The sequence below is a fragment of the Stegastes partitus genome, unplaced genomic scaffold (assembly GCF_000690725.1).
Source record: "Stegastes partitus isolate 25-593 unplaced genomic scaffold, Stegastes_partitus-1.0.2 Scaffold97, whole genome shotgun sequence".
NCBI lineage: Eukaryota > Metazoa > Chordata > Actinopteri > Pomacentridae > Stegastes > Stegastes partitus.
Genome location: NW_007577828.1, coordinates 777632 through 792499, shown reverse-complemented (window position 1 = coordinate 792499; position 14868 = coordinate 777632). Strand labels below are relative to the sequence as shown.

The 14868-nt window shown below is 41.6% G+C and overlaps 1 protein-coding gene across 1 annotated transcript; it reads right to left on the bottom strand.

Annotated features, from left to right (window-relative positions):
• Positions 1 to 5798: 5798 nt before the first annotated feature.
• rps19 (ribosomal protein S19) lies at positions 5799 to 11423 on the bottom strand. Its single transcript, XM_008277411.1, has 6 exons — positions 11379 to 11423; positions 10595 to 10665; positions 10310 to 10410; positions 9124 to 9307; positions 8364 to 8418; positions 5799 to 5852 (listed from the first exon to the last, which is right to left on the bottom strand). Exons 2-6 carry the CDS (start codon positions 10663 to 10665, stop codon positions 5823 to 5825), a joined length of 441 nt encoding a protein of 146 aa, XP_008275633.1. The 5' UTR covers positions 11379 to 11423; the 3' UTR covers positions 5799 to 5822.
• Positions 11424 to 14868: the final 3445 nt, after the last annotated feature.

Sequence of the window (14868 nt, the reverse complement as noted above, 5' to 3'; positions counted from 1 at the left end):
TCCTGGACAGGTCGCCAGTCTATCACAGGGCTACACTTAGAGACAGACAACCAAGCACACTCACATTCACACCTACGGATAATTTACAATCACCAATTAACCTCCACATGTTTTTGGACTGTGTGGGAGGAACCCAAAGAGAACCCAAGCTGCACGGGGAGAACATGCAAACTCCACGCAGAAAGATCCTATTGCCCCCACCGGAATGTGAACCGGCGACCTTCTTGCTGCGAGGCAACGGTGCTAACCACCGCTCCACCTTGCAGCCCATGACTATTAATGCATTCATAAAACCCATTTCCCTCAAAGTATCTTCTTGCAGGTTTCCCTCAAAACAATAAACCATTTCACTGAAGTCCATGTTTGCTTTAAGGTAAAGAGGTACACAACTCTATAGGACATACAGGACTTTTTCAGTAAAGGCAAAGCATTACAGAACAGCAAACCACAAAGCTGTGGGCTTTTATCCCAGATAAGGAACTGTATAGCTGGGAGAAAGGGCAATAGGGTAGTAATGGTACTAAGGGATAAAAGATAAAGAGGAGTGGAGGAAAGAGGTTAGTAGGATGGAGGGGAACACAGGCGTACACGAGTAAAGTTTGAAAGAAAGGCAGTGAGAATTTGAAGCATTGTTGAGACTGGTGGAGAGAATAGAAGAAGAAGAAATGGGGATGGATTGCCAAAAAATGGAGAAAGAAAGGAGGGTGAGACGCTAGAAAACTGTTAGTAGTGCAAAATAAAGCTCTGAGAATATAAAGACACTTACTACTGCCTTAATTTACAAACTGAAATGTCTGCCGCAAGCAAAGCAGGCAGTAAGTAAGGCTAAAACAAAATAAAGCTGCTCTCATCTACATAGTTTTCTGCTTTTGTTGACAATGGAAGGAGCAAGAAATACTAACTATAACAGGTTATAGACTATATGTTAACCAGTAGTCACTTTATAGCTGTTTAGAAGCTGCTGCTCTGCACCACTAAACTACTGATTTTATATTATCGCGACTTTGTCTGACAAACTCCCCACACACGAGTTAAAAACTGGAGCCCTGCTGTGAATTCTGTGACATTTCCATGTAAAACAATCCCTCAAAGACTGAAGGTTAACAGCAGCAACAACATTGTTTGTTTAGAAGCAGGGGTTATAACAGTTACGGTAAAACGTACCATCTTTGTCGTATTTTAAGCCGACAAACTGACGTATTCTAGGGACATGAAAGCCTTTCGCTGATTAGCTGAAATGGGGCACAATGCAGACAAACAATTTGTTCATTTTAAATCAAGCAGCAAGCCAGTGATGGCTGTGACAACAACAAACTCTTTGATTTCTTTTATCCAATTTGGATATTTCATTAAATCTTATTATCCCAGAACATTCTACCAAAGCTTTAAAATGTCTGTGCCTCCAATCTGTTCCAACTTGTCACTACCGAGAAACTGAAGCAAAAGAGAAGCAGACGTTGTTCAATCGAGTGTTTACAGCAAACCAAGTGAGCAAAGGGCCATCTGATGCAAGCTGTTGGATCATCCTAAGGTGCATCTCAACTCGCCTATGCATGGACAAAACAGAATACTCCTCCAGTATAACGCAGGAAAGAGGCTTGTTAGGTCTGTTGTTGGTGAGAAATCTGGGTTTTCAGATACAAGGCCCGGGAGTTGCACTGTTGCTGGAGTTCTTACATGGTTTGGTCACTTCTGACATCCCTTAGCTTGGCATTTCTTTGGAGATTTTCCCTCCCCCCCTCCACCACGGGCACACACAACGATAGCAAGCGAGATAGAGAAGAAATGACGAAGCGCAGAGCTACAAACGCGGGCACTTCCTCCTATCTCGGCCCGCCTGTCACCGTGTCAACTATCTCCACAGCCGCTCGGTGTCACACTGGTGTCGAGCTGTCTCCCCGTGTCACTCTTTTGTTCTGTTCTGAAGAAAGCGCAGGGCCGCGGCATCAAAGTATGAATGACTTGAAAGCTCTGATCTAAATGTCCACGCGCACACACAAGCATGGGCACAGCTTAGAAATAATAAGGCCTGCCTCTGCACACACACACACACACACACACATATATACACATGCATGCACAGAGGACACACTGTGAAATTCAGTCAGTTCGGCTGGCTTTGTAGACAGCATCTGTTCTGCGCCCCGTCATCCTCCCTTTGCACCCCACCCTCTGTGACAGGTGGAGGGGATTCAGACTCACGAGCTAAGAAGACACACACTAAAGTCACTGACACATGCTTAGTGTTTCGCCTACACACACACACACACTCGTATATACACACCTGCTGTGGGTCAGCGCTACGGTGCCCCGTGGTGCCAGGCAGGCTGAGCGGCACATTGCATGTTTACACCACCTGCTCTCAGGCCAAACACAGGATGAGGGATTGGAGCTGACAGCACACAGAAAAACAGCAGCACACGTACAGTAGACAGATGTACAAAAAGCCTTCTACTACCCAGGAAGTCAACACAGTGGAACGTATTCTGTCTCACACACACACACACACACGACACCAAACCCATCCATCAATCAGCGGCTCGGTTAAATGTGTACACCGGCCTTATTGCAGCTGGAGCGTTCTCACTCATAGACTTGTAATAGAGAGGGCAGAGGCTCAGCTCTCTACTAAAACAACACTGACCTTTTGGCCTCTGGCTAATTTCTAAAAACACAATCTTGCAGACGAGGGCTGACCCTCGCTGCACAGCATCAACACACAACTTCAACCACTGGTTCTTGGAGTAAGATTCGCATGCAGTGATTGAACAATGACATTGACAAAGACAGAATGACCACTACACCAAAGATTTGAACGGTTCAGTGATTTTGAAAGTCAACAAAAACTAACTCAAACAAAACATCATGCTTTTGATAACACAATGCAGCTTTGGAGAAAAAAAAAAACTATTGTGTGGTGCAGGAAGAAGCGCTGATATTGTCTGGCTTAACCAGCATCTGGGTCAGCTTTCCCAAGAAAACTCTGTTGACTCAATATACCGGAGACTGGGAATGCTGGGAAACTTTCTGGGGAATGTCTTGTCTTCTGAGGCAAACATGCCACAGGGCATGAAGCTGTGGGTTGACAATGTGTGTGTACATGTGTGTGTGTGTGTGTGTAGGAGCTCTCCTGATAGTGGTTCTATTTTGGAGAGACTTGTGCAGCGGAGACATTTTTTAGTTATCTGCTGTTTCCAGCCCTGAGGAGGTGAGAGGCAGGTCTGCATCCATTCTCAATGTGATCAAGCCGAGCTGCCAAAGAATTGGGAGAGTGAGTAGGTGCAGCAACCTACACAACACACACACACACATAGACACATTGACACACACGCATTTGTTTAAGGGGTAATTGTTCCACATAGCCTGCTGATAATTACATTTTATGGAATGACAAATTGGTGGACAAACAAGTGAATTGACTGGAGCTGAAATTGCCTTGACAAAAAAAAAAAAAAAAAGGCACGTCACTGACTACAAACGCATAAGGACATGAACAAGCACACACACGCAAGTGAGCAAATATAGCAGAGCTCCTTTGGTGGATTCCCCACATTTCTCTGTAACACTCAAAAACATGTTGATCCTTCTCTCTCCTGAAAAATTACAGGGTAAAAGAAAAAGCAGGATCATGAAGGGGGGGGAGAAAAAAGAAGGAAGGGAGGTATTGACCAGGGCAGGGGGGAGGGAGTGATGATGGGTTCAGGTGTTCAGGAGCAGCTGGTCTTTAAATAAAAAACAGGAGGGAGTGGGCGGGTGGACAACAGAGAGATGGAGAGGAAGAGAGAGAACGGGGGATAGGTGTATAAAAAAAGACTAGATTAATATTTCTTGAGAGACATGCAGAATAATTAATAGGGACTTTGCATTATGATTGACATAAAATAAACGAGTCACTTCCACTCAGTCGGCCGGGCCGGCACACACGACGCATCATGTGTGCTGCACTGTGTGTGTACTGTACACACACAGATACAGTTGACGACAAACTGACAAACACAGAAGGCTCACTGTCTCCGAATCTACAACACGGTATCTCGCAAACACAGGACTAAGTATAAGCTCGCTCACACACACACACACAGGGAGCACAGCAGGCTGCGTACAAGAGCTCAAGCTCTGTCGGCAAACAATGCCTTCTGGTCGTTGTTCTCCAAATCTGGACATAAATTGAGTAAACAACATAAAAGCAATCTGAATTATCTCAAAAGAGAAGTAGATAAATGTACACTGCGCTACTACCACACCACACCACACCCCCCACTCCTCCTCTTCATTTGATTGCGCTTGTAGTTTTTTTTTTCTATTTTTTGCCTCCAGCCAAGCTGACGACTGAAATGAGATTAAAAAATGAGAATGAAAACAGAAATGGGATGTTTTACAGTCAGCTGGCCCTGCATATTACATCTCTCTGTGGAAGGCTCCTGAAGCCTTTACAAAGAACACGATTTGAGAAGTGTGGCAAATTATTGAAAATGATCAAACTGAGCTAATATGAGAAAAACTTTCGGGAACAAAAAAAATTATGTAAGCCTTGAAACTATTAATTCAAGTGTATCTAGACTGGGGGAGAACATTTGGTAGATATTTTTGAATGCTGCATCTATTGATATAGCTGGCTATTTTCTTTTCTTTTCTTGCAAACAAGCGGGTGCTGTAATAAGCAGAACGGCTCTTATAACCTGCAAAGAGTGCCCATATAGCCAAGACAGATATTCTATAGGCTTTGGCACCCTCTGCAGGATTAAAGAGGCACCACCAAATCTAAACTGGAGAACGTTCTTCCACATTGAGCTTTGAGCAACAAACAAAAAGCCCCTGCATAGAAAATAGCAAGATCTATGAACGTGACCAAACTGAAAGGCCAAAAGTTAAGATTTATACAAATAAAAGAAGAAAAACTTTAGATCCAAACATGAACCCACATAACTATTTGCTGTTTAATATGATAAATAAGGTATCTGGATTAGCTTTGATTGAGGAAACCATCATACATACAACAGCACATTGGTGTTTCAGATAACCCTGTTGTCTTGGCAGTAACAGTACATTAAGTGTCAGCTAGTGTCTTTTCATTACATTAACATTCTCCAGGATGTACCAAGCACATTTCGTTGGACCTTTCAGTCTCTAGGTGGCACTGTGGCCCTGAATGAAACGGCTTAATCATGACATCATTCCTTACTATTGAACTGTCAAGTGCGTCGCTTATGGAAATGTAATCATCTGCCTTTGTTATGAGAACAACTTTCATTGGTCGTCAAGGTATCACAGTTCAATCTGGACAAAAACACACGTGAACGCAGTTGCAGGAGAAGAAGATGAATATGGAAGAGAACGGGGTATTGTGACAAAGAGTGCCTGGCTACTGATGAGAAGCTGTATTGGCTCAGTGACGCCAGAATCCCGTGAAGCCTTTTTCCAAACTGCTTGATAAAACAGCGCCCTGTAGTCAGCTTTTGCTAGTAAGATATGAGGACCCGGACACACTACAACGGTCAGCCACTGCCCTTTAGACAAAATGACATTTAAACCAGACTGCCAGACATCAGCTAGAGATGGATTCATACAGAAGCTTTGGTTTCCCAGCAAGCTCTGTTCACAACTGAGCCATTTACCTGCTAATCAGGACATTCAAACATTTTCAGTTCTTTCTTAGCAACTAAATTAGCTATATAGCTTGAAGCCAGGCCATAAATGTTAGCCCAGAGAACAATCTATACATTTCTTTTTAGAAGTTGAGTAGTGTACAGAAGGCATAATGCTCACACGAGTTTAAATTAAGACAGGTGGACACAGCATTTCAGTTTTTCCCCAAAGTTTTATTAAACAGTTTTCTTGTTTGCAGCTGCAACCTGTGGAGAAACAAAAAGAGAAAAAAAACATGAGGAATATTCATAACTTAGGCCCTACAGTAAATGAAATGTGCCTTTGTTCAACTTGTCTTCAAATCAAAATGCAAGTTTTTAACTTTGAATAAAACCATTGAGAGCAAGCCATTGTACAACAACATCTAAAACAAAAGCAGGTACTCGCTCTGTATGTGTTTGGGGGAGGAGGCTGTCATGGTTGGTGCAAATGATCCCAACTATTCAAACTAATTTTATTCAGCTGCAATCATCTCCTTAATAATCTCTTTGTTTACTGTTTACAACCTCAGCCGCTGCAATAGTGATTCAATAGGAAGTCTACAATTTAAGGGAGTAAGATGCTATCAAAATGTAATTTCACAGAGAGTTGAGAGCGAACACAGTTTGGGAGAGAAACTGTTTCTGTGTTACAGTTGCTGCCAAAAACACCATGAACGGCCTGATAATACATGGCAGAAACCTCGCTTGAAACGAAAAAAAGCATCACTCGCTCAAAAAGCCATCAGAAACCGCACTACACAAGAGGGATTCAAGTAGAGGTGGTAGTGGAGCCACACCGACATACTTCCTGCCAGTTCTGTGCAGCAGGCAGGCGGGGCCCAGCCCAGGTCTGCTCATCTGCATACTGCTCATTAGCATGGGTAAACAAGGAGAAAACTGGTGCCATACGGCGGACTTGCCAAGCATGAAATTCCCTCCTCATGTTTACCCCTTTTACCCTTGGATTATCACAACGTTGCTGCCTCTCTCTTGATTTTTGACAAGCCCCAACTGCGATTTATTTTTTCGTAAAAGCTAACAAACAATTCCAGTCGTGTGTCATACAAGACACATAACTCACTTGGCTGGCAGAGGAAATTTTGCCCAAGGACAAGTACTTTAAAAAAAGATGCTTGCATGCCGAAGTGACACAGAGGCCATGTACTCCCACAACAGACAAGGTGTCGCATCAAAGCAAGGGATGAGATTTCTGTGATGATCACACACGCTTAAGGCACTACCCAGAGTTTGTTGGAACATCACACACACACAAAAAAAATCATCCTGTCAGCCCCAGAAAACAACCTTTGCCTGACCAGCAGGAGGTTGAGATGACATTCAGCGACTGAATAGCCCACTACAGGATCACTGAAACATCTAGCAAGGAGTCAAACCAAGGGCTAACATGTAGTATACGTACATACACACACATTGAGTGCAATGGTTATGCAGTAGTATTGTTAACAGATAAATCCAGTTAAGTACATTGCCAATGACGTGCACAACAGACCTGTATTGTGTTTGACTTAGTGTGACAGTTATCTGAGTGCTGATTCTAGTCACAGGTTCAAGTTGAACAAAATGCAACACAGAGGATTTAAAAACATTTTTAAAAAAAAGCAAATTAAGGTGGTCTGCGGTATCTCACAGTGTCTAACACAAGTCCAAAACCCCACTGAATAATACTCTAGTGGTGTATCAAAGTGCTGTCCTAGTTTACCACAGCTGGATTTAAGTTTTGTGCAGTAGCTGCAGCTCATTACGCCTCAAAGGACTTGTCATGGTGCTCCCTTCTAGCTAAACTCCCACAATGCTCTTGGTTGCCACCAGTGAAGTGAACACCTCCTCTGGTCGCTACCATGTCAGTCTTGCTAAGCCAGGCCTTTCTATAGAACATAGTGGTCTGGCTGCACAATGCCATCACTCTGCTATTGGGGGGCGCTACACAAAGGACCATGCACTGTTAAAAAGTAGCAGGGCTGCCTTACTGTATGACCAAATTCCTCAGCAAACCTTAAAACGTTTTGTGCGATAGGAGGCTGCTGCTCAGAGGTTGTTTTCAGTCATGACAAAAACGCTAACACACAGATGGCAAAAGGAGGACAAAGCCAAGTGAAATGATCCTTGGCTTATGTACCAGGCACAACTAGGCACTAAAGCTAATTCACAATACTTTAAGTCTGTACGACCCAGGAAAATGGTATCCGCAAATACTAAATATTAAATGGTCCTTGTCGGAGGCAAAAAGAAATCCCTACCCAGTATTGCAAATTTCCCCTTGTGGGACTAATAAAGGATATTCCATTCTATTCAAAATGAGCAAATTGTTTTGTCTCTTTCAGAGACCATAGCTCTCACGCCTTTGCCATAGTATTATAAACGTCTTTCACCGAGGAAAAAAATGCCACAATGCGACCTTCTCAACATTGATTTAATTAATAATTTAATGATTTTTCAGTTTTCCCAAGTTGTCCTCGTGTGTACCACAGGCTGTACATGTACCGTGTTATTTTTTTGTAAGGACAAACTACTGTATAAGTAAATGCACAGATACCATCAAGTGGCAAATTTGTACGTTTGAGGTGTGTGCTAAAACCTGAAATCTCAACAGTATGTAGCACTCCAGGACATATATATAAATATAATAAGCACTGAACATCTTGGGGTTATTGTTACTGGTAAATAATGTAGGTTTTACTGAAATCAACATAATTAGTGAAGTGATCAGTGTTTCACCTGGCCAGCGATTCTATCGAGGTCCCTGGTTCCCTGGGAGGTTAGTCTGCGACCACTATAAGGGAAAAAAAAAATAAAACCGGTAAACATAGGAACACAATACACAAAATGCTTAAAACCTTATGCTACATGGAGCAGCAATTGCTCTTAATCACTAATAATGATAACACATCCCCAAAACACTTGACATCCTGAGTGATACTAATCTTCGATACTGTCATGATTAAAATATTGTCAGAAAAATGACTTGTTGGCATTTGAGAGTGAATTTAGATTTGTCAAAGAAACAAAATGTGACTCCTGAGTTGTCTTTGTCAGCCAACCTAAACATCACACATATGCCAACTAATACAGTCAGCTTTAATAAAGCTTTAAAACTTGATTCATTTCAATGTAACTGCAACAGACAGGTTACTTTACATCAATCAAACTCTTGCTTTAAATATATTTTCATTGTGTGCAATATTTGTTTTTCATTTCATGTTTGGGGGCAACATTTTATTTCCATGTGTGATATTAATTTATCACCTCAGTATAATTGCCAGCAGAACTTTTGAGTGTCCTCCTTTAGTCTTACTTTAGTTTACTTATTGTATTTCAGTATTGTATCATACGTCTGTCTGATTTCTTTTCTGCTTTTTTGGCACTGCATTTTTTTGTAAGTCATGCCATTTTGTGCTTTTTGAGTAATACCTGGCACAATAATTTTCTTCAGGATTAAAGTTTTAATCTGACTGATAGAAGGAATTGAGGCACTCACCCATTGGGATCCTTCTCAATCATCTTGAGCAGCTCAAGGGCCTGCAGGACCTTGCGAGCCACGTTCTTTGATCCTACACTGTAGTGGGCAGGGCACACGCCGTTTCTGTTGCGGCCACCATAGATCTTGGTCATGGAACCAACGCCAGCACCGCCACGGAGGTACAGGTGGCGAACTGTAGATGCTGTGGGAGCAGAAAGATGAATGTTATAAAGACTCATGGTCTCCATAAGAAATCAAGAAAAAGGAATAAGCAGTGCTGTCTCATGATCAATGAGCAAGGCTTAAATGCATGTAAACTGTAAACGTTGATGCTACATCCATACTGTTCATTTAGACGTGTTTTAAAATAAAAACAAGTTCTATCTAGACGGTTATAGTAACACCAATTCAGATATCTTAATCTAAAACAACATGGCTATAAATGCACATCACATGACCAGTCATATAGACTGGCCATGAGTTATTGAGGAAAAGAGAGGTGGCTGCTTGCAAAAAAAATAAAAAATACAAACAAGAAAGAACAAAAAGACCACAGACTTTTTTGCTCAGACCACCAATGAAGTGTAACTAACATTCAAAGTAACACAAGTACAAGAGGGACTCATGGCTGAATTAAACAGATTTGGAGCCACTGCATTTTGTTCTAAAAACAGTCAGACATGAAGTTAGACGCGTAGGTGTGTCTGCATCACAATTTCCCGAAGTCTCCATCTTACAACCATTCAGACTGAAGTGCAACCCCAGTGTTCTCAAAACTAAAATGGGATTTGCAGCATTGCCAAAAGTCTTCATTTAAGAGGTCCTACAACAATAGAGCAGTCTGAATACTAAGTGTACGCATTGTAATGGTTGTGCGATTTGACACAAAAAAAAGAATGTGTTAGTGGGGACACAGGCTGAGAATTTAAGCCCACTTAACACTATCCTTACACTCTAAAATCAAGGAACCCATCTACAGTATAACCACTTTGCAAATGAGAAAGAAAAGCGCAAATGGAATTACCCCGGTCTCCACCTTTTCAGCTTTTTAAAGCACTACTTAAAGGTTTAAACACATATTTTAAAGTCATCCAAACATGTTGCAAAGTAGTCATAAGGTATCAGAAGTCTAGAAGTTACCTCTGCAAACTTTAGTTAACTGGAGCAACTTGCAAGACTTGAATTCATTTATATTTCAACTTACCAGCTCTGATGTAGAACCAGTTCTCATCACAGGGGGCCAGCTCCTTGTGCTTACCCAGCTTGACGAGGTCCACCCAGTCAGGCACCTTCAGCTTTCCTGACCTAGAGACAGGTGAGAAGCATCAGCATGCTGGAGCCCATATGAGCATGTTGTTGGAGACTGATAAACATCATAGTAATGCGGTAGACAAACCAAGTCCAATTTAGAGTACATGTAACTTGATCGTGTGTGGCTTAGAAGTTATTAAAATGGTAAGAGTAAGACCTATATGAAAAAAATACTCACTTTTTCAGGAAAGCCGCCAGGGCACGGACGAACTCCTGCTGGTTGACGTCTTTCACTGTAACGCCTGGCATCTGAATAATTTGAAAAATTAGTTAAAATTACATGAAGCACAACTGCAACCCAAAAACTATAGGCTGGTACTCATTGCTACAACTCTTCTCCATATATTCTTAAATTTGGTTCCCTGCCCGATAGCGCGATGCAACGTTGGTCTACTCACGATTGCAGTCAGTTTGTGAGCTCAGCAACTTACAATAGTTACATGTAATAAAACTAAATGCCACGCTCAAAACAACAATCAACAAGTAGTGAACTTAATCCAGGTACGTGTGTAACTTGCACGTTTTCACCCGGCATTTTCGTTAGCTTAGCTTAACTAGCTACCGTATCCGTCAAGCCACATTTAGCCGTAAAACATTTCCCTTACAATTCACACATCGACAAATCCCCCAAAATCACAAAATCAACCCAACAACGTTTTTCGGTATTGCAACGTGTATAATAACATATTTCTGCGACGAACAGAAAACATAAATCAGGACAGCAAGTCGCTCGTTAACAGGCCTCAACGAGGTAGCATGGGGGCTGCCATTACTAACAGACGAGTATGAGCAACACTAAAACCGTTGATTAAAAGCAACTAACATGTCCAAAGACCTTTCTCAATGCTCTAAGCACTTTACTAATGTGTACAGTACATACGATATCGCTTTTAAAGCCCAAATGCAAAAAAAAACTAGGTAATTCAGTGTCAATAAACGGGAAAGAAAGAGTCGCGCTTTACCTCGCTTGTGGACAGCGAACGGAAGAGGGTGGAACGGGGTTTCCAACCCTTGTTAAAACGGGCAAATCCCGTGTCTTTACGCGAGACTAGAACGTTGTTTTTCTCACCGATGCCGCTCATACCAGTCCTCCGTCACCAATGTAACTGAAGAGAGAAGACTTCTCCAGCACAGATAGAAATTTGCAGATAGACTTTTCAGTCTTCAATTCTTTCTCATCTTAATTTTCTTTTTTCGTATCTTTGCCATCTCAATTTGTAAATATTTATATGTAAGTTGCAAATGAATAGAGTCAAAAGAATAGCTCATTGATATTCCTAATACATTTTAATGCTACAAAAATGCAGGCTGCCTTAAAACAAGGGCTAAACAGCCAAAGGAATAATTTATTTTCATGTTCTTGGTTTATCATGATTTCATTATCATAGCCTATTGCACCTAAAGATTTGTGTTCTCCACCTTTAAACAAATAAATCCTACTGTGTTTAAAATTGCCACAGGATAAATGTACTTAGTTAATCCCTGTTCTTGATTTGTGTTGTGGGTACGTTTTGTGAAATGTAGCCCCCTCGATACAGCTCAGTGTGGCCCCTGTGCATCGTTTAGGCCTTTTGGCAGATTTCTGTATACGCACTGATATGCTTCAGTGGTTTCTTTGTGAACATAGGCACATTTTCTAAGATATGTTCTAATTCTCAGTCTACAGTCCGGTAAGGCTCATTTGAATGTAAAAAAAATTAACATTTTTAGCAGCAGTAGCTTGAGGCTTTTTCTCTTGGTTGTTATTTCAGCTTCCTATAATTTATCATCTTTTTGAGTGAACTTTCACAAATGACAGGGATAACATATGAGCTAAAATGTAGACTCTTTATTGAGGATATGCATGTCTCTGTATGTATGTATGTGAACAATATACTCGCATATGAACATTCTGTTTCATGGAACGTTTATTGGGGTCCGAGGACCAAGGTCCAGGATCCCTGCTTGCAAAACGGTCAGACGGGCATGAGGTCGCAACGCGGACCGAGGACCCGACAAACGCTGCTTGCAGCTTTAATTTTAGTTAGTCTTTCATATATCTGTTCATCATTGTCACCTCTAACTCGTCCCCACAGCATCAAAAGAACTCTCTGAAATTAGAGGGGAAATTACAAGATACACAGAAAATCTGGGCACCAAAGGTTTTTGGTATTACAAGAAAGAATAAATCTTATATTTGTGTATGGGTGTGTGTGCATGTGTGTGTATCTTATTTACATAGTTCCCCAGCTGGCAGAGGTGGTGTTGCCCTTTGCACATCTCCGATGGAAAGGGCAGCCATGCTCCAACATTGACACAATTGATATGTTTGCAAAGACAGGAGAGAGAGATAGAAGGCAGGTTGATAAGCAGAGGTTTATGAATCAGGTTTACTCTGTCAGTGGAGGCAGACGGAGTGAGAGGTGAGAGGGAGAGATAGAGATCCAGGAGGGAAATAAAAAGAAAGTCAAGTCACACAGAAGCCAGATTAGCACTTTGTTTAAACTATCTGTGTCATCGCAGGGCTTCACAACAGGTAACAGTACCTTTTTTTTTATTTTTCTTTAATGAATTTACCTGTTTGGCACAATATTAGCCTTATATTATTATATAAGCGAGGCGCCCACTGACTTTTCATCTTCTTTAATTGACTGTGACGATGCCAAAAGGTTTGGCCCTATAGCTGGAATGTACTTTCAAAGAGCTTAATTGATTAATTAAGGTAATTAATTACATTGAGAGTGTCCAGCCACCAATTTGAATTGAAAATGCACACAAGGTGGATTAAACTCCATTAATTACTTCAGTAAATCATTTTTGCTGACGCCCTTCAAGTGCTCAGACAGGAGACAACTGTGTAAAGTGATTATGAAGTGGTATAAAGAGGTTATTTCAACCAGTCATGATTATTATGGAAGTGACGACTAACACCAAATGTTCCAAAAAGGTCAAACTAATTACATGGATTGGACAGGTGGCATATTGAGGCAGCAAATGTGCCATTTCAATATTCATCCACTCCGCTTTATGTGAGACTATTGTTTGAAAACGCACTAAAATTAGCTGCCAATCATTTCTGAATACATTTGCTGAGAATTGCTCATTGGAATTATCGGGAGGAGTGTGCACTCGTGTGATTGAGTGTCACTGTTCATGTATTTACACATAAACGTCTAGGTCTATTTGTGTTTTCGACAATATGTGTGCGTGAATGACAGAGAAGAGAGGCAAAACAAAGAGCAGTAAAAGAGGAGAGGGAAGAGAGTGTTAACAGTATGTTGCCACCCAGCTTGCTGCTTGTTGTTCAGTGTTTGCATGGTGCTCACATCCTCACTGGAGAAGTTCTGTCAAGTCTGGTCTGGCCTGACCTTTTCACTCTCCAGGCACGTTTACAGCTCTCCAATACCTATCAAAATATCTACTCTCTCTCTCTCTGCCCATCTCTCTGCCCCTAGCACAAACTTGCATCACATTCTCAATCCTTCTGCAAACTGTACGTTCTTACTCTCTCGCTGACTGTTTTAAGTATTCTGACCTACACCCCCATACTTAACCTCAAAATTTTTTCCACCCTTTGTCACTCTTTCCTCATTTACATTCCCTGTATTCTTTGTTTTTTTTTTTCCTCGGTGTTTTGCCGTTCCTTTTTGATAATGCGATTAAATGCTGTAGGGGCAGTCTTGAAACATATGGGCAGAGGTGTCAAGTACCAGCAATGTGTTTCGCTCATCAGTATAAGTAGTGAATTTTAAAATCCTATTCAAACATAATCTTATAAATCTCTTTGTCTCTTTTTTTTAAAAAATCTCACCCAGACATGGAAGTCATGTGGCTGGACACCCTGTGCCACTGCGCTCTCTCTGTGTCGTTAATTGTCGTGAGCGTGAGGTTGTACATGGCGGTTAGTGGCTGGAGTTGTCTAACCAGTGACCAAGATGAAACCCAGGTTGCCAGACCTCAACCCGGGAGCGTCTCATGCTGTCTTCGGCTGTGCCTGGGCTTGGTGGGGGCTGTAGGAGGTGCAGTGGGGATCCCTGTGACTGTGTTACTCAACCTGCGAACCGCCCAGTGTCTGTACACCTGCATAACCATTGTGTGTTGCCCCTTGTTGGTGAGACAGTTTACCATGTTCCTATTAATGGTAGTTACACTGGATGAATTCCTTCATCACCGTTTGCCAGACAGGTAAGTCAAGAAGAGTCACGTTAACCAGCAAAGGAGCAAATAGACAAATCTTCAGTGCGATTTAAAGTAAATAGTCATGATCATTAATATGGTAAAAATTCCAATTAGATATCTTATATAACATATTTTTTTTCAAAATTGAATTAAGCGTCACATTTACATACAACGCTAACATTTTCTTGTATGTGCGTGGGAAAGGGCGACGATGTGGGCGGTAAGAGTCAACCAACACTCTCAAGTGTGCTTTCAGCAATAAAGGAAGAAAATCAATATACGTCTAAAAGAAAG